We start from the raw sequence: 26,718 nt of genomic DNA, 5'->3' as shown, positions 1-26,718 counted from the left end.
CTTCTAAGTCCATTTTGATTCCCGGCCTTCATCTCAGGCATATAAAAATGAAACTCCCCAGGGAGCAGAGGTTCCGTTTCCCTTCTGAGTGAAGATGTGCTACTTGTGAAGCTGGACTGTTTTAATGTGTAAAAAGAGCACTGAAGTGATACCTGGTGTGTCAGACCGAATTTGCTGAGTGTGATTTGTGCGTGTTGGACCATCAGGAATGTAGGTGGGTTGGTTACCAGACTTGGGGCTGGGGCTGGGGTGGGGGTGGGCCGAGGTTCCGACCCAGCACTTTTGCCAGTTGAGGGGCCTCATGTGCCAGGATGGTGGGGAGCTATGTCTGATTTACATGAAGGTGCTGTGACCTGTAAGACAAGAATCTTACTGGAGAGATCTCTTCTACCTTCTCTGTATGCAGACATCTTTCTGTTGTGCAGAATGTGGAGAATATGAAACATCTTTGTTTTCTTGGGTTCTTGAAGCTTTTCAGTATTGTCCTTTTGGGCAGATGGGAGTTTGGTGTGACGTTGTCAGAAAAAGTAAGGAGATGGGAAGGACCCAGAGACAGGAATGGGGTGGTTGGGACCCAGAGGGAGGAGAGCTGAGGATTTATTCAAGTCCTCTTTCCCCACTGGGTGGGTTCTAATCCATTGTTGCCACTTGTTGATGTGAACCTGCTCTTCAAAAGCTCACTTTGAGACCCATGAAATCGGAACATTTATTGTCATGGCTGCTGGTTAACTTTTTTTTTTTTTTTTTTTTTTACTTTTTATTTTGAAATGATTATAGGTTCTCAGGAACTTGCAGAGATAACAGGGAGGGCTATCACACAGTTTCCCCCAGTGGTTACATCTTATAGAACTGCAGTGCAAGTGTACCACCAGAAAATTGACACTGCTGGTGTCTGTGTGTGTGTGTGTGTGTGTGTGTGTGTGTGTGAGTGAGAGAGAGAGATTCTGTGACATGCTTTCTCCTGTGAGGGTCTGTGTAACCAGCCCATCTCAGCTCCCTCACCTCCAGGATCCTCCAGCTACCCTGGCACAAGTCACCCGCCCTCCTGCTTCCTCTACCATCCCCAGTCCCTAGCAGCTGCTCATTTGTGTTCTGTCTTTATAACTTTGTCACTTCAAGAATACTCTATAAACGGAATCACGTAATAAGTGACCTTTTGAGATTGCCTTTTCTTACTCTGCATAATTTTCTTTTTTTTTTTTTATGGTGAAAAAATTTATATTTAGATTTATAGCCGGCTGGACTCAGTTTAGATGATCCCAATTTTGTTGGCAACATCCAAAGCATCATAGTCAGGAGCCAGTCGAACGTATGCTTTCTTCTCTCCATCAGGCCTGATCAAGGTGTTGACCTTGGCCACATCAAGGTCATAGAGCTGCTTCACAGTCTGTTTGATCTGGTGCTTATTGGCCTTGACATCCACAATGAACACAAGTGTGTTGTTGTCTTCTATTTTCTTCATGGCTGACTCAGTAGTTAAGGGGAACTTGATGATGACATCGTGATCAAGCTTGTTTCTCCTGGGGGCGATCTTTCGAGGATATTTGGGCTGCCTTCGGAGACACAGGGTCTTGGGTCGTCGGAATGTAGGTGACATGTGGATCTTCTTTTTTTTGTGACTGTGCACGCCTTTCAGCACCGCTTTCTTAGCTTTCAAAGCCTTTGCTTTGGCTTCGGCTTTGGGAGGGGCAGGGGCTTCCTTCTTTGCCTTCGGCTCCATCTTCGTGAAAGGGCTCTGCATAATTTTCTTGTGATCCATCCAGGTTGTTGCATGAATCAAGTGTTCGTTTCCTCTTCCTGCCAAGTCCCATTCCGTGGTGCAGGGGCTCTCACAGTGTGTGACCATTTCTCTTTTTAAGGACTTTATGTTCTCCAATAAAAAAATAAAAAATAAATTTAAAAAAAAGGACTTTAGGGTTGTTTCTAGTTCTGGGCTGTTAGGAATAAAGCTACTCTGGACATTCTTGCACAGGTTTTTGTGAGGGCATACATTTCCATTTCTCTGGGTTCATTTCCCAGGAGTGAGATGGCTGGAGTATGATAAGTATATGTTTAATTTTTTAAGAAACTGGAAAATGGGGATGCCTGGGTGGCTCAGCAGTTGAGCGCCTGCCTTCAGCTTAGAGCGTGATCCTGGGGTCCAGGATCAAGTCCCACATCAAGCTCCTTGCAGCGAGCTTGCTTCTCCCTCTGCCTGTGCCTCTGCCTCTCTCTCTCTTTGTCTCTCGTGAATAAATAAATAAAATCTTAAAAAAAAAAAAAAAAGGAAATACTGGAAAATGCTTTTCCAGAGTGGCAGTGCCATCTCACACCCCCACCAGCAATCTCTGTGTCCTCACCACCATCTGGTGTCATCATTCATTTTGTTTGTGTTAGCTGTTATATAGTGTGTAACAGGGGTGTGGGGGTTGCATGAGTGGTTCGGTTGGTGAAGCATCTGCCTTGGGCTCAGGTCATGATCCCAGGGTCCTGGGATCCAGCCCCATGTCCAAGCCTACTTCTCCCTCTCCCCCTGCTCCTGCTCTGTCTTCTCTCTCTGAAATAAAATCTTTAAAAAAAAAAAAAAAATGAAAATAGGCTCAGTTTTTTTTTTCTCTCTTTCTCTCTCATCTTTATACCTTATATTTCTTTTCCTTACCATACTGGCTAGCACTACCAGTACATATTGATTGGCACTGCTAAACGTGGGCATCCTTGTCTTGTTCCAGTTATAGAGGAAGGGAATCACACCTTCACCATCAGTTACAGCAGTAGCTGTAGGTTTTGTCAGTGTTCGTGAAGTTACGGAAGTTTCTCCTGCATTCTTAGTTCTTGAGCCTTCTTATCATGAATGGGTGTTAATTTTCTTAATTCATAGGTCTTTCTCTCCAGCTAGATTCCAGGTTTCTGGAGATCAGACTCTGCTTCATAAATGTGTTGTTATCCACCATGCCTAGCTAGGTGCTTTACCCCGAGTAAGCCTCGAACATGTATTTGTGGGTCAGTAGAAATGGGTCTGGATCCTGATGGCACACGAGTGTGGGCTATAAGGAGGGAACTCACAGGAACGCCTCTCACCAGCAGTCCTGGTCTGCTGGGAAAGATGGAAAAGGAAAGATGGCAGCTACTCTCCCTGGTCCCCATTACCATTCAGCACAGTGGTTCAAGGCAGAAATGGGAGGTGTAGGCACCAAACCACCGCTATAGCAGAGATACAAGGAAGGCAGAACTGATGAATCTGCCCTGACTCGAGTGTTGGAAGTGAAACTTTTTAGGGTAACTGCCAACTACAAACCACTGAGGTGTACACTTTAAATGGGGGAATTGTGTGTTATGTGACTTATATCCAATAAAGCAGTTATTTTTATTTTTTCAAAGCAAGTGCCAGGTGGGCAGTTAGGTCCTGTGTTCTCTGCACCAGGGTCTGAGTTACTGCTCCAATTGTGCTGGGCCTGCCACACCACCCTGAGTCCAAGAAGGCTTTAATGCACAGGCCAGGCCCCCTGCCGTTCTTTGCTGGGTGCAGTGTTCACTGGGTCCTCTCAGAAACTTGCTTAGATACAGTATTGCTAATTGGGAAACACTAACCTAAGAATGATGAACTGGACCTGCTTCCCGATAGGGCTGTTGTCCCCAAGACCATATCTCCTGCAGCCTGAACACCTCGGCTCCTATATTTGAGGCAGTTTCTCCATCCCTTTGGCCCATCTGTGAGATAAGAGAGGGGCCAGAAATACATTAACAGTGAGCAAGTAAGCAAAATAATGAAAACGGTTTCGCATCATCACCAGCAGTGGTGGTATTAAATCTAGGATGTACCCACCCCCAACCCCAAAGCCCTGTTTTGTGAGGGGAGGCTGCTTAGCTGGTGGTTCATTTTGGTTTTGTCCCATCTCCATATTGCTGGTCACCTGTCTGTGTCTCTCCACTTGCTTTTAGCTGGAACAGGCAGTTGTGTCCTCCTGATGTCAAGGAGCTGCCAGGTGTCAGCGAGTGAAGACCTGGGCACCTTGATGAAACGAACCAAAAGACAGGTTCTGGTTCCCAAGCTGGGAGTTTCCTGCTTGATGACAGTCGATGCCCGTGCTGAGATTCTCTGTTGTGAGGTCGTCTTGGAAGCACAATTAAGCCCTTTCTGTCTCTTTTATCTCATAGGGTTCAAGGGTTCTTGTCGATGCCCGAGACAAGCTTGGCATTCCATGGCAGTATTCAGAAAATGAGAAGCACGGCATGTTCCTCCTGGCCTTTGAGAACAAAGCGGGGCTGCCGGTGGAACCCGCCACCTTCCAGCTCTACGTCCCCGCTCTGAGCGCTCTCTGGAGGGACTCCGGCATCAGGGAGGCTTTCAGCCGGAGGAGTGAGTTCCAGCTGGTGAGTGAGCCATGCCTGGGCGGCACGAGTGTGTTCTATGTGGCTGATGCTAACCTTTAGCAGAAGTTCCTTGAAGACTGTCCGAGCACAGGCAAGCTGCAGATTGCTGTAAATCCTAATGTTCAACAAAAAACATGTAAGGGAGGCAAATCAAGCTATCTTTAAATGGTTCAAGAGGGGCAGCATGAATTCAGGCTGGCTGAGTCAATGTTTTGTTCAAGGAGTACAAAAGACTCTTAAAATACTAAAATGTGGTGTAGCTTACGAAGCTCAAAGTGTTTAAGGCTTGTTCATAGCAGGAAATTACTGTCTCCTTAGAACCACTTTCCAGCTTGTACTGTGTGGCTCCTTGGGAGCTAATCTCAACCTTCCCAGTTCTTTTCGGATTCTTTCCTTCCATTTTAAAGTTTGACAATATTGAAATGCCTGGTTGTCTCTGTCATTTAGATTCATAGAAGATATGCCTGTTTGCATTTTGTTTTTTTCCTAGCTATCCTTCATTCTCTGTAGACCAAGTATCTGTTTGCCCTATCACTGGCACAGCTGTGCCTGTCCCTGCCCATCCACACCCCCCACGCCCATCCCCGCCCACACCCCAGGGCTCCAAGCACCTGGGACTCTCACACCCTCTGCCCCTGGGAGCTGGGACCCCGAGTTTGGAGCCATCAGCCCCCTCCTTTCTTGAGAGTTTTGCCATAGTATGTACTTTAAAAGTTTTCTCTATTCTCAAACGTTATATAAATGGTTTCATACTGTGTATATGCTTCTGCAACCCACAGTTCTGTGTTGCTGGCATGGCTGTGGTTGATTCATTTCCACTGCAGCCCTCCTTTCTACCATGGGAATAAATCAGGATCCATCCATTCTCTCCTAGGTGTGCGGTGGCCTTTGTTGTGTGTATGTCCTGAGACGCGTGTGCTGGGGTTTCTTTGGGACATGTCCCATATGAGCAGGATTGCCCGGTCATTGGGCACGTTGACCTCCAAATAGACAAGTTATGTCCGATCATTTTCCAGAGCGGCCATAGCAGTCTTGCCTCTCCCAGCAGCAGAAGAGATTCTCTGTTGCTCTCTCATCCTTGCTGATATTGAGTATTAGTTATCCAACTTTAGAAATTGTAATAGTATCTCCTTCGGTTTAATTGAAATTTTCCTGATAATGTTTTTTGGCTACATGTGTTTTCTGGGCCATGCCTATTCATGCTTTTGCCAGTTTTTTCTAACGAGTGATTTGTATTTGTCTCACTTTCTGGAGAGGTCGTGCAGGCAGTCTGCGTGGTCATTTTTTCCATACAGTTCCCATATGCTCTTGACCCTGTCTCCCCTGAGGCTGTCAGTGCTGGGAGATAGGTGCTGTGCTGTACTGTGAATGGAGCTACAGACCTTACTCTAATTCCACCATCCTCCCACAGGGGACTTAGCTATGTGCCAGGCTCTGGCTCCGGTCCCCATGTTGCCTTAGTGGTCATGCTCCTTATTCTCTGGTCACTGACAGTCCCACGTCTTTTCCTGGTTTTTGTGACCTCAACACTTAAAGAGCACTGGTCACATATTTTGTGGAGTGTCACTATTTGGGTTTGTCTGGTATTTCCTCATCATTAGAATAAGATGATGCATTTTTTTGGCAAGAAAAACACAGAAGTGATGGTGTGCTTCATTTCAGAGGTTCAGTTCCTGGTGACATGAGCCTGCAGCACTCAGGGAAGGCTGTGCTTGCCAGGTTTCTCTGCTGTAAAGTTACTCTCCTTCTTGTTACTATTAAATGTTTGGGGGGATACTTTGAGACAATGCAGTTACCCTGTTTCCCCTCAAGCTTTGGCCCACTCCTATTAATGTCCATTGGTGGATCTTACAGGTGACATTTCATAACCCTTTCTCATTTTCACTTTCTTTTTCAAGTTAACTTTAAAAATGCAGGTAGAAGAGTCAAAAGAACTGGAGGGTGTTGTTGTCATGGGAAGGAAATCTTAATCTTCTAAGGGACAGGAATATCAGAAATAACCAGGAAAGACAACCTCTAAGTGTGAATTAGGGATTCAGGTCTTTCTCCCTATAAACTGATATGTTTTGGGAAAGAAGGCAGAAATCGCTACAACCATTTAAGAGTTTACCAAAGGAGCAAGTATAAACATCCAGAGCGGATTATTTACAACTCCTGTTGAATAAGCGCTCCGTCTGGGGGGGTGTGGTAGGGCGGTTTTGCCAAACTTCTGTTTGCCGTGTTATGTTGCGTGCAGCATCCTCAAGCAGAAGGGGCCTCCCTGCTGAGTAAGTCAAGGCTATGTCTTCTGAGTGATCACCATGAGGTACTTGGGCCTCAGAAGTCATTCTGCTTGTTTCTCCATTCATTCACTCACACAGCATTTAATGGAGCACCTCCTGTATGCTGGATACCGTGTAATATGCTGACGATACAGCAGTGATGAGACCAGCCATGTGCCTGTCCTCAAGAGCCTTTAATCTAGACCTCACTTCACATGGGGTTCAGCTAAGAGGCTGCCATAATATGACTATTAGCCTGTTTCCGTCTTGTGCCCTCCACCAGCTGGGATCTCTGAGGACACGGTGCCTGGGGGGGTATACCGTTCCAGGAAGCTGTGTTTTTCAGGACTATCCTAACGGGCAGCATTGACAGTGGGTTTGGTTCATCGAGTAGTAGGTATATGGGTGCTTATTGCCATACTTTGTACTTTTCTACGTTTTTGCTTTTATTTTTAAAAATTAGAGCATTTTCGTAAAATAGGCAGACAATAGGCCTTCACAGTCTTCACTGCCAAGGTGTATGGTCCAGCCCATGAGGAGTGTGAGCATCGTCATGCAGCGTGATCAGCCCTCCCCTCCCCCGTCTGCAGCTCAACCCTGGTCTCTCTTCTCTGGATCTTTTTCTTCGTGTCGAAACCTTTCCAGGGTGATGCTTCACCAACTTGTTTTTAGTTTTTTCTCTCCTCCCTGGGTGACAAGCTGAGAGATCCAGCAGCTCTGAGAATTGCTGTCGGCCAGGTGTTGGATTTTTTCCTGTTCCCTCTGCCCTCTGGGTTTTACTTGCCATTCCAGGCAGAGGCAGAAACAAAAAGAAGAAGAAAGGCCGAGTCTGGTGACTGCCTTGTGAGGGCCCTTTCTCCTTGGTGGAGAGTTGAATGGGTATGTGGGGAGGGGATTCTCCTGCTCCAGAGGGGAGACGGTCTTGCCCTTATGTGCACGCCGATGTCTACTGCCATTTCATACACAGAGTTTGATACAACCTCTGCAGCTCAGGAAAAAGAAAGATAACCGTAGTATTTTAGACCTTATCTTTCAAAATGCATTTACGTAAGACCTAGCAAGACACTAAGCCTAGAGGTTTTTCTCATAGGTGTAACAAACACAATATATCTACTTTTATAGCCTTTTTCTAATAAAAGAGAATTTTGGAGTTTTAAATGTTCCTGGCAAATTATGAACTAGTTAATGTGCTTGTAATACAGAATATGGATAATATTTCCACAATTTGCTTTCTGTTATACTTTTGAATTTACGGTCTTGTTCATCAGAAGGGTACTCCTACCCCGAAAGGGACTGTGGGTTTGCACATCAGAGCCCTCCTCGCTGGGCGTGGGCAGGTGGACTTTCACTGCCAGGCTCTATGCAGAAGTCAAGTCCCATTTATTCTGAAAACTGGTAAGACAGACACTTTTGCAAACAAGTAGTAGCAGGAAAATGTGCCAAGAAATATAATTGGGGAATAGACAGACAGGCTACATAAGGCATAAAGGGAGAAAGTAGGCCATTCTGCCTAGGCAGGTAGGGGCCGGAGGAGACGTTTTGGAGGATATTTGTAAAGATTAGGTAAAATGAACTGTTGGGGACAGTCGGGAGTGAGGCAGCAGAGGGAACATAGCAGAAGTGGTGCGGGGCCTCGGGGACTCCAGGGACTGCCCTGTCCCTTCCCTGGCTCTGCCCCCATCTCTGTGCTCAGCCTGTGCAGCTCTGGCTTCTCCTGGGCTTGCGAGGTGGTGGCAGCAGAATGAGGTCTCACCAGCGTGGCCACTACAGGAGCCAGGAGGAGACTGGGCATGGTGGCCAGGGAAGAACCACACAAGGACTGGTGTCAACCCTGTTCCTCATTGTGGACAAGGGGCAGGCCTCACAGCAGTGAGGATCACAGCTACAGCACGTTCACTGTGGCCACACAGGCCACGTGGAGCAGCGCAGAGTCACCTGTAGGCAGCAGAGCTATTGAGGTGTTCAAAGCAGATGACCGATCTGTTTGCATGGTGAGAGAGTGAGAACTTGAACCAGCACAGAGTGGGTGATACACAGCCTCACCACTTCCAATTTAGCGCTACGTGGGGGAGGGGGAGGGTGTCTTTTTGCACAACTCTTTGCTTTTTATATCATTAATTTTCATCTTCATCGTTGGACTCCCCCAACCCCCCAGACACGCAGGGTGAGCCGTGAGGAAAATCACTGGATGCTGAACTCTCTGGATAAATTAGACTGTTTTTGCTTTTCACCAAATGCTTTTGAGATTGTGGCTGGTCAGCTACATTGATGACTTGGTGCTACTCTAGGCCAGGTGAACCTTTTTCCTGCTGGGAGGACTGGACAGCAATCCTGGGGGTTTGGTGCCTCCTGTTGGTCTCCTCACATGACTTCCCACTGTCTGACTGTGGCCCAGCATTTGTGCAGATGCGCTGCACACACAGGACAGTTATCCTGGATTGTGAATCACTTTTTACATCCTTTCTGTTCTTATTTCCAAGTGGCAGGGCATTGTGCTTTCTTGAGGATGTCTTCTCTTGCTGTGGAAGATGGGACCAAAGGCTCAGTTCAGAGGAGCACATTTATGTTGACTGCACAGGATTTCTTGATTTCTGGAAATCAAACGGTTCTGCTTATTACACAGAATGATTTTTGTTTTCTGTCCCATTTGAAGGAATCAAGTCCCTGTAACATTACCAGAGGTTGCTGGGAAAGAGGCTGGGTGTTCAGGCTGAATTCTAGATGCAGAGGAAGGTCGTTCATCACAATTATGTATGTGGATGCTTCCTCCTTAGAATTCACTGAGTGTGACATTTTCAGAGGGAAATTACCCTGTGGCTTAGGGAGTAGCGTGCTGACTATAAAAAGAGTCACTGGAATTGCCAGCCTAGCCCCTGACATAAAATCCACATGTGTCAGACTCAGATTTTGTGGCGCCTGGGGCTTCAGAGTTACTCTGGGTTGATTGCATAGCTCTGCTAGGCAGGGTCTGTGTTGGCTTTGCTTGGTCGCCTACTCCTCCTGCCCCCCCATGCCAGTGGATGTGTGCTTTTTAAGGACTGTAGGATCATGGTTTACGGACTGTAGGATCATGGTTTACAAGTTCTCAGGCTTGGAATGCCTCTCTCTCTCTCTCTTTTTTAAGATTTTATTCATTTATCCATGAGAGAGAGAGGGGCAGGGACACAGGCAGAGGGTGAAGCAGGCTCCAAGCAAGGAGCCCGACGTGGGACTTGATCCTGGGTCTCCAGGATCATGCTCTGGGCTGAAGGCAGGCGCCAAACCGCTGAGCCACCCAGGGATCCCCTTGGAATGCCTCTTTATAAAGCTCCAGGATAAAGTAGTGCCCCAAATTCCCCTTAGCATTCCTGAAACAGACATCAGTTGGGCCGGTTGATAGTTCCATCATTTTAGTATAGAATGAACCAATCCCTTTTCAAAAAAGCTGGATGCTACAGGTTGGTGGACCTGGGCTCACTTAGTAAACCTTTGAGATGTTAGAGAGAGATGCTAAGCTGAAGATGAGGCAATTTGTAGCTACAGTAACTTTTTGTAGCTTTCTCTGAGGGTATGTGAAACAAAGGGACTGACACACCCAGCCCCATCCTTCTAGGAACAAGTGTATTCCATGATGGCTTGGCTGTTGCTTTCAGCCACATAGGAACAGTCCCCTGGTAGCTGGTGGATTAGAAATGAGACGGGAGGTAGCAGCATGCCTGGCAGGTTATGTCCACGTGCTGTGTGGGGAGAACATAGGCATTTCCACTGTGTCTTGAAGGCCCTGTGGCTGGTCTCAATAAGTTTCTGCCTGCCTGAGTTCTACCCAGGCCCCTTCCATTCACTGGATTTCTTAACTCTCTCCCCTTCTGTCTGCTATCAAGATACCCTACGGTCATGACTTATTTAAATGCTGTAATCAGAGGTTTTAAGCTAGAGGAAGACAGGAAACCCCAGCAGGTACAGTGAGTGCAGTTTCTTGTAGTGCAGTTTGGGGCATTTCAGAGAATCTTTCTGCTTTCCAACGGTACTGGTCTCCTGCTGTTTGTAGCAGCTGGTAAGTGTTCTACGTGTCTGCTACTGCTGCAATATTTGGTTGCACGTGGCAGAAAAAACAAAATGGGAGGGACCATATTTTTCTGGGACAGCCAGTCCGGTGATGGGAGGGTGGGCCTCCGTCCAGGTCCTTCCCAGTGTCCTTCTGTGGACCCCTTTCCTATACTCGTGCCCTCACCAGACAGCAGGAGGAGGGTGCAGAGGAGTGTCCCACCCTCTTCCTTTCAGGGCCACTTCCTGCAAGTCCCACATCCTTGGAGTCTGAGTCTCGTCACCACGCCTGTGGAGGAGGCTGCTGCCTGTGGGCCCTGCCGACTGGTGTTGCTGAGGCAGAGGCTCAGTGTGGCCCAGGGTGGCAGCCAGCAGCCTCTGCCAGAGTTCTTTTTGCCTCTAAGGTGATTGGGGGCAGGGTTAGTGCTTAGTATGAGGTCTCCGAGTGATATTAACTCTCCTGTGTTGAGGACCAAGACAGTCATAATAGCACGTAATGTAATACCCTGAAGTACCATCTCTGGGCCAGTAGGGATGCCTCAAGACTGTGCTTTCTGTCTTCTGTGTCCTTTACATTCTATGGAGTTCATTCCTTCAGCAGATATTTGTGGCACAGCCTCCCTGCTTCCTGGGGAAATAGCAGCAAACAGCATATGGAGCTGACTGTCTGATAAGAGGAGACAGTCAATAAATTTGTAGGCACGTGTGTGTGTGCCCAAGTGCACGTATGGTGTCTATTAGAGGAAAACCCGAGGGAACTGAGGTCGTGTGTGGAGAGAGGGGCCTACTTGGGTAAATAGGGCATCACAGGGTGGGGGTTCTTTAGCATAGCTTCAGTTCTCCTGACATTTGTGTCTTCTTCTGCTATGGTAATCTAGAGTGTAGCCTTGGGACTCTGTTCTGAGTCTTGCTCTTAAAATTACTGGACACATCTGCCCCAGCCCATCCTGCTCCACATAGGCTAATCCTGACCTGTGTTGAGAACCTGGGCGGTCAGCACAAACCCACAAGTGGAAGTGACATACAGAGCATGGCACAGGCACCTGGGCCATATTGTTGCAGCCTCTGTATCTGTCCTGGGGCTCTCTGGGAGCCCAAACTCCTGTAGCTTCCCTGAGTGACATTCGAGAAAGCCCTGAGGATGGGAGAGCAGGCCTCATAGGTGTCAAGGGGAAGAGGGAAGTGTCCTCGCTGGTAGAGTGACCAGTGCAAAGGCTATGGGTTGGGGTCAAGCTTGGTGTTCAGAGCCCAGTGAGCAGGTAGGGTAAGAGGGGATGAGTTCCCAGAGCAGAGGGACTTCTGGGGGGCTTTGAGGGGTTACTGGAAGGGCATGGGCTTTGGGCAGAGATGTGGTGTGGTTTGATTTACATTTTAACAGGGTTGTTTTGGCAGCTGTTTTGATAATAGAAGCAGGGAGGCCTGTTTGAAGACTTTTGCAATAATCTAGGTGACAGGATGGTGGCTCAGATCAGCACGATCATGGTGGAGGTGATGAGAAGTGGTTAGGTCTGTGTGTATTAGAACTGGAGAGGAATTTGGAGGTCCTCTGGTCTCACTGCCCACCCAGCTTAGGGACCCCTCCACGTCAGCCCTGTGGCTGATACTGAGCCCAGTATTTTATTTTATATTCTAAATTGAGAACACTGTTGCAGAATCCATTTCTCTTTGCAAATGACTCCCGGGCCTCCTACCCCTGGAGCAGCCCCTGGAACCAATGGAAGTAAACCCCATGGTCATGGTATTGGTGTCCAAACGCGTCCCACCATCCGTGCTCTGCCAGGGTCACCATGTCAGACCTCATGTCCCCTCTCTGTGAAGGACAGTCACCCTTCATTTGCTTCAGGTTTCAAGACAAACCGTGCCAGGAAGGTGTTGAGCAGCTCAGACACCCACACACACCCAGGTAAAGTGTCAGCCCCCCCTCCCTCTGCTGCCAGGGACCAGAGGGGGTTCCCAGATGTTGGGTTAGTGACCTGGGCTTTAATCAGTGAGCCCTGAGGTCAACAGGCAGTTCCTCCTCATACTCAACCATGTGCACCTTCTCAGGCCTCCCATCCCCTCGGCTGTCCTGTTTTTATTCTCCAGCCACACTGACTTTATTCTTCCTTATGTTTTACCAGCTGATAAGTGAAAAAGTTCCATGATTATTAGTTCTTTCCTTAAGTTTATTAGCCATTTATAGTTCTTCTTTTGGGAGTTGCCAGTGATACCCTTTACTTCCTTTTTTTTTTTTTTTTTTTCCAGGAACAAGTTTCTGTTGACATGCTAACCTATTACCAGGTGCTCATTGTTCCTAACACTTTTTTTTTTAACTTTGTATTTTGAAATAATCATAAATTCACAGGAAATTGCAAAGATAGCCCAGAGAGGTCCCTGCATCCTTTAGCCATTTCCCTCTATAGGTCAATCTCACATGACTCCAATATAATAAGAAAACCGAGAAATTGGGATCAGTGTTTGCATGTGTGTGTATGGTTCCAGGTCACGTGTGACCATCCCTGGAGTCAGGACTCCATCACTCCAGACCTACCGGTGCTGCTCCTTCATAGTTCACACCACCGTTCCTCCCAACCTTTGCTCCTGGCAACCACTGATTTGTTCTCCATCCCTAAAATTTATCAGATTGCATGAATGGAATCATATAATGTGTGACCTTCTGAGGCTGACATTTGTCTCCATGTATCAATAGCATGCCTGTTTCTGTCTAAGTAGTACTTCCTGGTATGGAGGTGCCATGGTTTGTCTGTCTCACTACATAGGTAGCTAAATATGCAGATACGATACAGATGTATATACATATATACCAAAAAAAGCATCAAGTTTTTTACCTTAAAAGAATAGCTCAGAAATGTTAGGAATTAGTGAATAATTTCTAGAGAAAATAGAGTTCTATTTCAGGACTACAAGACTAGAGATTACTTTTTTTAGTTTCAGTTTGATACCGTGTGTGTGTGTGTGTGTGTGTGTGTGTGTGTTTAACCTTTCAAGCGAAGTTAACTTTCACAATGTGATTTGTAGGGGAAAACTCAGCCTTCTTAAAACTAACTGTTCATATCAGAGGGACTTGAAATTCTCTAACTAAATCTTCCTGTTTGATACCAAGATGGTTTGAGGCCTGGCCTAGAAGTTGAAGAAATTTGCCTGCCACGACACAGCTAATGAACGGTCTGGCCAGGATTACGATTCAGGGAACCCCGAGTGGGCCAAGCCTTTGAAGGCTCGCCTGGGTGGGGGTGGGGAGCATGCTGAGCTGTCCTCTGGCTGGGGAGGCATGCTGAGCTCTCCGCTGGGTGGCTCTTGCTTCAGGACACAGAAGCAGGAAGCAGAGCTGTGCTATTCTTGGATCAGGGGTCGGTGAGAAACTTATGTGTTCCTGCTCATGATGTTGCCCTTTCCCCTGCATTTCATTAATCATGAATAGGATTATATACTTACAGACTTCTAAAATCTACTCCTGTAGGGGGAAAAATATGAAGTGTTAAGCATTTAAACATAGATCCCTGTGAATAACGTTATTTCAGGCTCTGCCTTCGGCGGTCTTGTAAGCTGGTGACATGATGATTCAGGTAGAAATGTTATATATGCAGGCATACCTCATTTCTCTGTGCTTCACAGATATCATTCTTCTTCCCACATTAAAGGATTGTGGAAATATTGAGAGCCCCAGAAATGGAGCCTGAATGTGGGACTGAATTGCAGCAAACTTGAATGGATGAGGAGTTGCTCCTTATGGATGTGCAAAGATGGTAGTTTCTCGAGATGGGATCCATACTTGGTGAAGATGCTGTGAGGATTGTTGAAGTGACAACAAAGGATTTAGAATATTGCATAAACTTAGTTGATAAAGCAGCAGCTGGGTTGGAGAGTTGAATTTTGAAAGTTCTCTGGTAAAATGCTATCAAGCAGCATCAAATGCTATAGAGAAACCTTTTGTGAAAGGAAGAGTCCATCAGTATAGCAAACTTCATGTTCTTATTTTAATAACTTGGCATGGCCACCCTAGCCTTCAACCACTACCCTGATCGATCAGCACCCATCAACTTCAAGGCGCAAGACCCTCCACCAGCAAATAGAGTACGACTCCTCGAAAGCTCAGGTTAGCATTTCTTTGCCAAAAGCATTTTTTATACTTAAGGCACGTACCTTGTTTTCCTAGACATAATGCTACTGCACACTCAATAGACTACAGTATAGTTTAAACATAGTTTCTGTGTGTAGTGGGAAACCAGAAAATTCATTTGATTGGCTTTATCTAATGTTCACTTTATCACAGTGGTCCGGAACCCAACCTGCAATGTCTCTGACGCGTGACTATGGTGGAATTAATAATGGAATATGTTACATGATAACAAGACCAGAAACCTCAAGAGAAAGAATAACAGATTTGACTGAGTAAACATTTTTAATTTTTGTATGGCAAACATCAGCATAAAGAATGTTAAAAGAGAAATGACAAATTAGGAACAAAATTGCAACATATAACAAAGCTTTATATATATATATATAGAGAGAGAGAGAGAGAGAGAATGTATAAAACAGCTGCAACATGAAGAGCTCTTATGAACAAGACCCTGTGAAAGAAGTAAAATTACCATCCTCACTATTATCCGTGGAAGTGCAAATTAAAGAAATGAGTGACTTTTTTTCAGATTATTTATTTTAGAGAGAGAGAGAGTGCGTGCAGGGGGAGGGGTAGAGGAAGAGGGAGAGAAAACCTCAAGCAGACTCCCTGCTGAGCATAGAGCCCAGAGCGGGGCTGGATCCCATGACCCTGAGATCATGACCTGAGCCAAAGCCAACATTGGACGCTCAACTGATGGAGCCACTCAGGCAGTAATTTTTTATTGGTTAGATTGGTCATGATTATAAAGAACAGCTTGGGTTGATTGAGGTCCTAGGAATCTGGTACTGTCATCCATAGGCGGCAGGAGAGTAAAGTGATGTAGTTTCTCGGTGTGTGTCAAAACACAAAGTGTTACATCCTCTGGCAGTAATTCATCTTCCAAGGAATTTACTCTGAAGGAGTAACTGTAAGATTTCTGGCTTCTAATTACAGCAGCCTAGTAATCCAGAGACTTTTGCTGAAGATAACTAAAATGCTAGATAGAATGTTGAAAACATTTTATGAAAGTATCTAAGTGCCGAGAAAAGATGGTAAAGACTCACCAGGGCAACCCCTGAGAGCGTGAGACCTGCAGAGGTACACAGAGCCCTGGCAACTGTTCCCCAGAGATGTGCAGTCATGTAAACCACAATCCTGAACTACAGAGTTTCATAGACCTTTCAGGATCTATAAGATGCCAATGTTGAGGACTCTGATAGGAAAGTCCTGTGAAGAGCAGGGACCTCATGGGGGTGCGGGGATGAACCAAAAGTAAACCCATAAAGTGGGGAGAGTGGAGAGCATTGCCTGACTGCAGAGCCAGGGCAGGGAGGGGGAAGAGGCAAAAGGAAACCCACGTGGAGGTAGGCTCCCTGGAGGACTCAGTGCTGGGTCTCATAAGAGCAGTCAAAGAAAACGCAGTGCTGTGCATTTAGTTTAAAGTGACACCAAACAGGTAGTGTGCCCAAGTACCTGGTAGAAGCAAATGGAAACCTCTCTGGGAAAGACATTTCAATTTAAACCTTGGAGATTCCCCAGAAATGTTTTTAAAGATGGGTTTCAGGGAAGCATTGTAAAGATAGCCAGAATCACAGGGAAACAGGGCACAATGTCTAGAACCAGAAGAAAGGACAGCAAAATCTGACCCATGATGTTTAGATACTGGACTTACCAGACTCAGACTTGAAAATAACTATGTTTGGGTCACCTGACTGGTTCAGTCCATGAAGCATCTGGCTTTTGATCTCAGCTCAGGTCTTGATCTCAGGGTCAGTGGTTCAAGGCCCATGTTGGTCTCCATGCAGGGTGTGGAGACTACTTAAAAAAAAAAAATTAGGTAAAACAACTATACTTAAGATGTTTAAGAAAATGAAAGTTAGAAAATATCTTCAGGGGAAAAAATGTGGAAACTATTTAAAATGACTTAACATATCTTCAAAGAATAAACTAGAACTTCTAGAATTAAAAAATACAAAAACCAAAACTAAAGCTCAGTGGATGTGTTAGTTTGAGCCCAATAAAAGAGAATATTAGTAAAGTTGAAGAAATGCAAGACTCAATTTCAAGAATGTGGAACAGAAAGAAACAGTGAAAATAAGAAAACTGAGAGGCGCAGAGCTTGATGGGAGAAGGTGTAATGTACACTTAAGCAAGAGTTACAGAACGAAGCCTGGAGCAGAGGTACTGTCAGAAGAGATAGTGGTAAATGGTAAAACATTAGGTCATGGTCAAGAATCCCAAAGAGTTCCAAACAAGATTAATTAAAAAAAAAAAAAAAAAAGACATCTATAACTAGACCTATCACAATAAAACTGCAGAAGCCAAAGACAGAAAATTCTTAAAAGCAGCTTCAGAATATGATAGAGATGAACTTTCAAGGAGGGACAGTTTGGCAGTTTTCTTCCCAAAAGCTACAGCAGAAACCATGAAGAGTGAATGATGCTTTGAGGTGGTGGTGTCTATGAAAGAGTATAACCACTAATCTAGAATTCTATAAAATCAAGGGCAGAACAGAGACCTTTGAGACACAGAAAGAGCTTATTATCTACAATACCAAAGACTCCACTTCAAGCAAAAATGCAAGTGATTCCAGATGGAGGGTTTGAAACAAGAAAGATTAAAGATTAATTTATCTATTATTTTTTTTCTTTTGTTGGACATGCTTTTAGTGTCAAATCTAAGAAGTCATTACCAAATCCAAGATTAGGAAGATTTACCTTACCCCTATGTTTTCTTTTTATATTTAGATGGTTCTCTTACATTTTGATTGTTGATCCATTTTTGAGTTAATTTTTATATATGGAGTGAGATAGGGGTCCAACTTCATTCTTTTGCCTGGACATCTAGTTGTTCTGACATCATTTGTTGAACATCTGTCCTTTCCCCATTTAGTGGTCTTGGCTCTCTGGATGAAAGTCAGTTGGTCATACGTGTTGGGTTTATTTACTATTCTGTTGGTCTATATGTTTATCCTATGCCTGTAACACACTATTTTGATTACCATAGCTTTGTAGTAAGTTTTGAAATTAGGAAGTGTACTTCTTCCAGCTTTCTTTTATTTTTCTCATTGTGGTTTTGATTTGCATTCCCCTGAGGACTAATTATGTCAAGCTACTTTTGAAGAAAAACAAAAGTAGGAGGGACTTGGCCTTCATAAAGGTCAGCAAACTATGGCCTGCAGGCTAACTTTCATGTGGCTTGTGTTTGTTTGGACCCCCAGCTAAGAATGTTTTTTACATTTTTAAAAGCACAGAAAAGAAGAATATGCAAAAAAGATGACTATATGTGGTTCACAAAGCCTCAAATATTTACCATCTGGACCTTTACAGGAAAGAAGTTTGCTAACCCCTTCTCTAATAAATCTGACACTAAGATTTGTTTAAAAAAACAAAACCAAAAAACTTTAATAACCAATACACTGGGGAATGGGTGCAGCAGAAGAAGGTAAGTAATTGGTGGAACCATGTGGAGAACAATGAAATTGACCCTATAATATATACTCAATTTCAAATGCATAAGCAGCCTAAATATGAAAAGCAAAACTACATCATTTTTAGGAGGTAGTATAGAACAATCTGTATGATCTTGATATAGGGAAGAATTTAAGTGACTAAAAGTGCAAATGCAGGGGCGCCTGGGTGGTTCAGTTGGTTAAGTGTCTGACTCTCTTTTTTTTTTTTTTTAAGATTTTATTTATTTATTCATAGACACAGAGAGAGAGAGAGGCAGAGACACAGGCAGAGGGAGAAGCAGGCTCCATGCAAGGAGCCTGATGTGGGACTCGATCCTGGGTCTCCAGGATCACACCCTAGGCTGCAGGCGGCGCCAAACCGCTGCGCAACCGGGGCTGCCCAAGTGTCTGACTTGATTTCGGCTCAGGTTATGATATCAGGGTCATGAGATTGAGCCCCACGTCAGGCTCTCTGCTGAACATGGAGCCTGCTTAAGATTCTCTCTCTCCCTCTCCCTCTGTCCCTTCACCCCCACTGCTCACACGCATGCTCTTTCAAAGGAAGGGAGGGAGGGAGGGAGGGAGGGAGGAAGGAAGGAAGGAAGGAAGGAAGGAAGGAAGGAAGGAAGGAAGGAAGGAAGGAAGGGAGGAAGGAAGGGAGGAAGGAAGGAAAAGAAATACAAATAAATGCAAAAGAAAAGATTAATTTGACTGCCATCAAATTAAGAACTCCTGTTTATCCAGAGACCCCACCAGCTGTGGGAATGGAGAACATGTTCATCATCTATAACTGACAAAGGAGAGGTGTCCAGAATGTTTTAAGAACTTCCAGAAATCCACAAGAAATAGGCAATTCAATAGAAAAATGGGTTAAAGTCTTAGCAGACATTTTTAAAACAATGAAATGATAGTATATGCTCACCAGATTTGCAAAATTAAAACATTTGACAATTCTGAGAATTGGCAAGGATAATAAGAGTAATAGGAATTCTCAGAAGCCCTGGTGCTGGTGAATGTATAAATTGTACACCCCGTGTAGAAAACAAATTGGTATTATTTGCTCAAGTTTAAGATCTGCATTCCCTGTGGCTCAGTGGTTCCAGTCCTGGGTATATAGAAAAGTGTGTGTGTAAATGTGCAGGGCAGCAGTACTTATAATTGGAAAAACTAACATGTTTCTCAGCAAATGGATAAGTAAAGTGTTTTTTATTCCTAAGTCCTTCATGGAAAATGGACAAAGGACAGCTCCTGTCAACAAGTATCCTGATGTTGAACCAAAGGCAGACATGAAAGCAGATGTACACACAATTACAGTAAAATGCAACAATGTTGCTGAGTACTTGCAAAGGTGATTAAACTACAGGGAAGAGTTAGGAAATGGGGAATCCCTGGGAGGCTCAGTGGTTTGGCACCGGCCTTCAGCCCAAGGCGTGGTCCTGGAGTCCTGGGATCGAGTCCCACATAGGGCTTCCTGCATGGAGCCTGCTTCTCCCTCTGCCTGTGTCTCTGCACGCCTCTCTCTCTCTCTCTCTCTCTCTCTCTCTCTCTCTCTCTCTGTGTCTCTCATAAATAAATAAATAAAATCTGTTTAAAAAAAGAGGAAATGTTACCACGAGCATCAGGGACAGTGGTTAATTTTACAAGTCAGGGTGGGCAGTATATGAGGGCACTTCTCAAGTGATCTGTGTGGTCCACTTGTTGACCTTGGTGGTTGCCGTTTCTACAGTTCAGCTGTACATTTATCTCTTGTGTGCTTGCCTTATGTCAAGCTATAACTTACAGTAATAATGATAGATATTTGAAAGGGAAAATACACTTAGATGAATATGCAAAGGTTATTTGTAAAGAATATCGATTGTATTGCTCATAAAAGCTAAAACAAAGAGGAGATACCCCAAATACTCTCCAGTAGGGATTGGCAGACCACAAATTAGGTTACTGACCATGGATCAGATGCTGTATAGCTATTAGAGAAGCTAAAAGGGAGCCATGTACACTGACGTAGAAAGAAGTCCCTGACCTATCAAGTGAAAACTGATCAAGCAGCAGTACGTATATATGAAAAATACACACACATATATATACATACTTATTACTATATATGCATATATACTAACATAGAGAATTAAAACCTGGAGTGAATATGTCCACTGAACTACTCCAATTACTTTTTATTTTATATATGTCTAAATTGCAAAAATGAGTATTTTAAAGATTATTTTGGGGGCACCTGGGTGAGTCAGTCAGTGAAGTGTCTGCCTTCAGCTCAGGTCATGATCCCACAGTCCTGGGATCGAACCCCAGGTCAGGCTCCCTGTTCAGCAGGGAGTCTTCTTCTCCCTCATCCTCTGCTCCCCGCCCTGCTTGTGTGCGCTCTCTCTCTCTCTCAAATCTTTTTTAAAAATTATTTTTAATAATGGTAGAATAAATTATTTTTATAATCAGAAAAAGCCATGAAAACATTTTAGTATGATGTGTAAAAACATCTGCAGAAAACAATTTCATAAATCTTTTGCAATAAATAAATAAATAAATAAATAAATCTTTTGCATTGTTCCTGAAAGAAGGCTGAAAGTCTGAGTAATTCTAATTAAGTTAAATGTGCTGTTAATCTGAAAGTTTCGAAGGATGGCTGTATCACCTCCCCTCCTTTGACCATATTTCAAGAATGCAGTCCACTCCAGCGAGTGCTGAGAGAGCCTTGACTCTCAGAGCCCCTTTTGCTGCTTGTCATGGGAGCCTCTATCCTCAGCTGTCCAAGGGTAGCACACCTCCTTTCAGATCGACTCAGAGCAGTGAAAACACCCAGCATCATGCTGGCATGTCTGCCCAGGAAACCAGCCTGCTGATTTAGAATTTCTCCTGTACTCAGCATTGGGCCATGGGCTGCAGACCCAGGCTTCTCTTCTTCCTTCCTCTGTGCACCAGGGTTCAGGTGCCGGCAGCAGGCACCTGCACCTGCCAGTGTGCGGAGAAGTCCACATAAACCTGACTCGGTCACGAAGACAGCCCTTCACCAAGATGGGCTTCTCATGAAAGTCATCATTCAAGGACATGGGACACAGGGGAATGGAGGCCACAGCTAGGTTGATAAGATTGGTAAGTGGTCATCAGACTGAAAAACTGGGTCATATCTAGTGAAAGAGGCATCTAGAAAAGCAAGGGTTGCCCTATTCAGGCTGTCCTTAAGGGAACTTTTCTGAGAATTTTGCATTAGAACCAGATGAAATGGTGGATTTATGAACTTGTTATGCCTTTTTTCTTAATTGTGGTAAAACATGCCTTTTCTTTGTTAAGTCGCTAAGCATTTCTAGCAGGTCAGTATTAACAACTGAGCAAGTGTATCCCAGCGAGTCTTGGGAAAGTTTGTGTGCAAGCATTTCCTCAGGGATTCCTTGTGGGTATGGACAGCTGACCACCTAATAAATAGGTCAGGAGACTGGTTGGGACCCTCATCTTCTCATACTGGAAAACACCTTTGCTGGGATCACAGGAGCACCTCGTAAGTTCAAAGCTTAGAAATAAACGCAAGGCTTTATCTGTGTGCCTTCCAGAACTGTGCAGGCAGGTTCCACAGCCCTCTGAGCTCGATCGAGCTGCTGTAACAGAACATAGATGGGGCAGCACAAGTAGCAGGCATCTCTTCTCACAGGTCTGCAGTCTGGTGGTCCAAAATTAGGGTGCCTGCAGATTTGGCTCTCGGAGGCAGCCCCCTTCCTGGCTTGCCAGCAGCTGCCTTCTCTCTGGGCTCTCATGGCCTCATCTTGGCATGTGGGAGAGAGCAAGCTCTGGACTCTTTTCTCTTAGGAGGGAGAGTACTAATTCCACCATGGGGCTTTCTCCCTCAAGGCCTCCTGTAAATCCATTTACCTCCCCAAAGCCCCACCTCCCAGCCCCTCACATTGGGGCTGGGGCCTCAACGTAAGAAATGGGGCAGGCTGGGGGACACACAGACATTCAGCCCACGGCAGTGACCCTGCCCTCACTCTCTCTTCCCTCCTGCCTTTCCCAAAGGCAATTAATCAACCTCGTACTCGGCTCACTTCAGTTCTTTGTGTTTCTCCATTTCTTGAAGAAGACACGTTTTATGTGTTTGGCTACATAGCCAGATCTGTGTTGTTATTTTTACGCACTGGAAAAAGGATGCCTTTCTAATTAAAATAGGATTGTCCTCCTCCCTTTCCAAGAATTTTGAACCCAGAGTGTTAAATTGCATTAAAATATTTATTTTAAAGGAGACCCCAGCCCCCTGAATTTTGAGAAAAGCAGAATTCGGGGAGAGAAAGGAAAATACCTACTGCATAGCTGTTTTGCATCATTCTGGAGCATTTTAGCACATTCTCCAGAGCCCATTTCTGCGTTTGTATCTCCCAGACAGTATGAAGGGACAAGTCATGTCTCACACCAGATGTGACCATCCTTGGAGTTCTGGTGGGAGTCATGGTTTTGCCTGAGTGCAGGAGGTCGGTGATTCCACAGTAGCCTATGTTCCTGAAGGGCCAACAACCCCATGGTCTCCCTTCTCCCACCTGGTTGTGCTCCTGATGTGAGTGTTGGGTACTGGTGTCTGACCCAGGCTCTGTTGTCAACTTGCTCATCGCCAGCAGCCTTTCTCTCCTCTCTCCTTTCATGCTGATTCTCAGATTTCAAGTATTTCCTTCTGCATTTCCCCTTGCACCTAGTCCATAGGTGACCTATCCCTTCCCTTTGCTGGTGTCATGGTCACTACAGAATTGCAGAATGATTCTGTAGCCAGAGAAAGGCTGACAGGTCACCAGCACTGCCACACGTGTTGTCTTGGGTAGGGGGAAGGTGGGCAGGGGGCAGCAAAGCCAGAGGCCTGGGCTTCTCTGCCACTAACTTTAGCCACTTGCAGACTGCCCCGCAGAGCCCTTGTTCCTCATCCATCTAGGAGGGTTTATACTACCTGTCTTGTAGGTGTGCTGTGTCAGGAGACCATGTCTGTGGACACGCCCTGAAAGCAGAAGGCCCACATAAAGGAAAGGCATATGGAGCTGTTGCCAAGATGCTGCTGCATTTAAACAGCGCTGCCAGCGATTGGCATGATTCTTCTTAAGTGAATTTTCTGCATTTTAGCACCAAAATCACTTATTCATGCCCCTCTTGATGGAACTTTTTTCAAAATTTATCCCATACTTCCCTGTCCTTTAAATGTAGAATGTTCTTTTTTTTTTTTTTTTAATTTTTATTTATTTATGATAGTCACACAGAGAGAGAGAGAGAGAGAGAGAGAGGGGCAGAGACACAGGCAGAGGGAGAAGCAGGCTCCATGCACGGAGAGCCCGACGTGGGAGTCGATCCAGGGTCTCCAGGATCACGCCCCGGGCCAAAGGCAGGCGCCAAACTGCTGCACCACCCGGGGATCCCTAGAATGTTCATTTTTAAAAAGAATTTTAACAGCTTTGTTGAGGTGTAATTGACATAATAAACTACACATATGGAAATTGTGTGATTTGGTAAGTAAGTATGTATACACCACAAGACCCTGCCCACAATCAAGATAATGTAAGCATAGAGCAGGAATGTGTGGGTTTTATAATCTGTGTGTGTTTGTGCATGCGCCTGCTTTTTCTATGCTGTTTTGGAGTTTTGAAGCCACGTAAGCGATTTGGGGGTGTTACGATATTTACTCAGTTTCTTTAGGAGAGCTATCACTAATAAGAATCGCAGGGAAGGTGTGTGAATCAGTGACCTACAGGTGTTGTATTGTCCCAGAAAAGTGAGCAGCCATCAGGCTTCACTAACAGGACAGCTGGGGCCAGGCCTTCTTTGTATGGGAAGCTTCTTACGTATTTTGACACACAGTCAGTGCCGCCTCACCTGAGGCCCCTTCCCCTCTGTTGTGATTTGAAAGCCTGGTACATTCTGTGTGATTCACAGGCAGGATTTGATGGTTGGAGTCCTTTGCTAAGATCCCTACTACTTGAGAGCAGGCTGTTTGATTAGAGACAGGTGTTCATTACTCAAGGTTGTTTTGCTTTTCTGCTGCATTTATTAATGGCACTGGTGGAGAGCTGTAGCTTGCAGCTCTTTCTGAGACATGGGGCATGGCAGTCCTCCTGAGTTCTGCTGACTACGACGAGGGGAGTGGGAATCAGGCTCCCTTTCCTGGTTATTTTTTCTTCTTTCACTATTCTTGACCTGCTCTTTTTCATCCAGAACTTCTTACTTAAATCCTAGTCTCCCAAGACCATTCTGGCTGGCTGATAGCTCATTCCAGCCAACTTATATCATGGTATTTAACCCAAAACAGGTTGTAAAATCAAGAAAAAGCAGTGTACCAACTCCAGAAGAGAGATAACTTGGTTAAGCCTAAGACCTTAGAAGCTGGGAGACTTATTTCTCTAGGGCTCCCCCCCACCACCGTCTTTTTTAAACTTTGTGAATTTTGTATTATATGTGTGTATTATCTATTCAGAAGCTTTAATTTTAAAATGTTAAGTAATTCATAATGTAGTGAAAAGCTCAAGTTCTATGAGGAAAGTTTGTTACCAGTAAACTTGAAAGAAAGATGTCAGTAAACTGAATTATACAATTCACACTTCTTAGAATATTATTGATTGTGATATTAATAGTGATTTGCATATATTGGGTGCTTAACTGTGCCGGCCACTATGCATGAACCATAAACCAAACCCCAAGTAAGAAAGTGGCTCTTCAAACACAGATTTTGCTTCATAAATATGTGCAACATTGTCTTTTTATTGTTGTTAAGGAACCAACTAATAGATAAGGCTTTATTCATATTTTTATTCTTATAGTTGTTTGGTTTTATTCATCTTTGAAAGTGGTTTGTATAAAAAGGGAGATAAATCCTAAGTCTGAAAGGAGTATTCAGTAACAGGTGTAGATTTATGTTCTTAAACTTTGTGCTTTAGCTGCACCTTATATAATTAAGATGTTTGATAAATTAATGATGTGTCCTGTTTCCTGACACTCCCACTATCTGCTCTTCCTCTCATTCATTCTGCTCCAAGCATATAGGCCTTCTTGCGATCCCTTCAACATTCTGACCACAGTCTCTGGCCTCAGGGCCTCTGCACTTGCTGTTCTCTCTGCCTGGCATACTCTTCCTTCCACATCTTAGAAAAGTTGATTCAAATATTACCTTCTTAGTGAAGTTTGCCCTGGCCTTCTTGATTGACATCACGACCCCACCCACTGCTACCTGTTACTTTTCCCTGTTTCATTCTTAAAATACTTTTGTTGGAGAATTTGTTATACATGTATATATATGCATGTGCATATACACACATCTATGTATATACATTACATATAAAAAGAAGTATGTCTATATTAACTCTCTTTTCACAAACTGAACACATCCATTTAACCAGCACCCAAATCAGGATATGAAATCACCAGCACCTCCAGACCCCTTTTCTTGAATGACTCTCCCACTCTCCAGAAATAATCCTGACCTTTAACAGCATAGAGGAGTTTTGCCTGTTTTTGTACTTAATATACATGGCACCATACATATTTTACTCTTTTGTTATTAGTTTCTTTCCATTGGCATCATGTTTCCTGAGATTCATCCACATTGTGGCATGGGTTGTAAATCCTCCATTCTCATTGGTTTGCAGGATACTATTATATGAACATAACACTATTTAATATGCACTCTCCTGTTGGTTCTGGAAACTGGAAAATTCACAAATTCACAAATCTGTGGAAATGAAACAGCATCCTCTTAACCCAAAGAAGAAATCACATGGGAGACTAGAAAATACTTAGAAATGGATTAATAACAAAATCACAGCATACCAAGACTTACAGGGTGGAGTAAAAGCAGGGCTAAAGGGGAATTTATGACCATAAATGCTGACATTATAAAAACAAGAAAGATCTCAAATCAAGCTAATTCTACAACGAAAGGAACTAGAAAAAGAACAAATAAACCTGAAACTAGCAGAAGGGGAGAAATAAAAGATGAGAGCGAGAAAAATGAAATAGAGAACAGAAAACAATAAAGAAAATCAGTAAAAGCAAAAGTTGGTTCTTCAAAAAGAGCAATACAATCAACAAATGTTTAGCTACATAAACTAAGAGAAAAAGATTCAGGTTCTAAAATCAGAAATGAAAATGAGAACTAACTACTGATTATATAGAAATAGAAAGGATTGTAAGACAGAACTGTGAACAGCTGTATGTCTAATTCATCTAGGTTATCAAATTTGTTGGCAAATTCCTAGAAACACAGAACCTAAGACTAAATTAGGTAGAAATAGAAAAGCTGAATGGACCTGTGAGTGGTAAGGATATTGAATCAGTAATCAGAAATCTCCCAACAGAGAAAAGCCCTGGAACCAATGCCTTCACTGGGGAATTTTAACAAACATTTTAAAAAGAACTAATACCAATCTTTCTCAGACTTTTCCAAAAAAAAAAAAAGAGAGAGAGAGAGAGAGAAGGGAACAGTTCCTAATTCATTCTGTGAAGCAATCATTATCCTGATAATAAAGCCAAAGAGTGTGAGAAAACTACAGACCATATCCCTTATATCCATA

General features: G+C 44.3%; 1 protein-coding gene and 1 pseudogene across 3 annotated transcripts in view; one reads left to right on the top strand and one right to left on the bottom strand.

Annotated features, from left to right (window-relative positions):
- The window catches only part of GNA12 (G protein subunit alpha 12), a 107,822-nt gene that overhangs the window by 41,628 nt on the left and 39,476 nt on the right, over positions 1–26,718 (top strand). For all 3 annotated transcript variants that reach the window (XM_077907628.1, XM_077907626.1, XM_077907629.1), the window contains exon 2: positions 4,135–4,350. In XM_077907628.1, the coding sequence (XP_077763754.1) occupies positions 4,135–4,350 (216 nt within the window). The remainder of the gene's footprint in view (positions 1–4,134; positions 4,351–26,718) is intronic.
- LOC144319465 (large ribosomal subunit protein uL23 pseudogene) lies at positions 1,196–1,720 on the bottom strand (annotated as a pseudogene).

The sequence above is a fragment of the Canis aureus genome, chromosome 8, assembly GCF_053574225.1.
Source record: "Canis aureus isolate CA01 chromosome 8, VMU_Caureus_v.1.0, whole genome shotgun sequence".
NCBI classification, from domain to species: domain Eukaryota; kingdom Metazoa; phylum Chordata; class Mammalia; order Carnivora; family Canidae; genus Canis; species Canis aureus.
The sequence above is the reverse complement of the archived record's forward strand: the minus strand, read 5'-3'. Positions and strand labels throughout refer to the sequence as shown.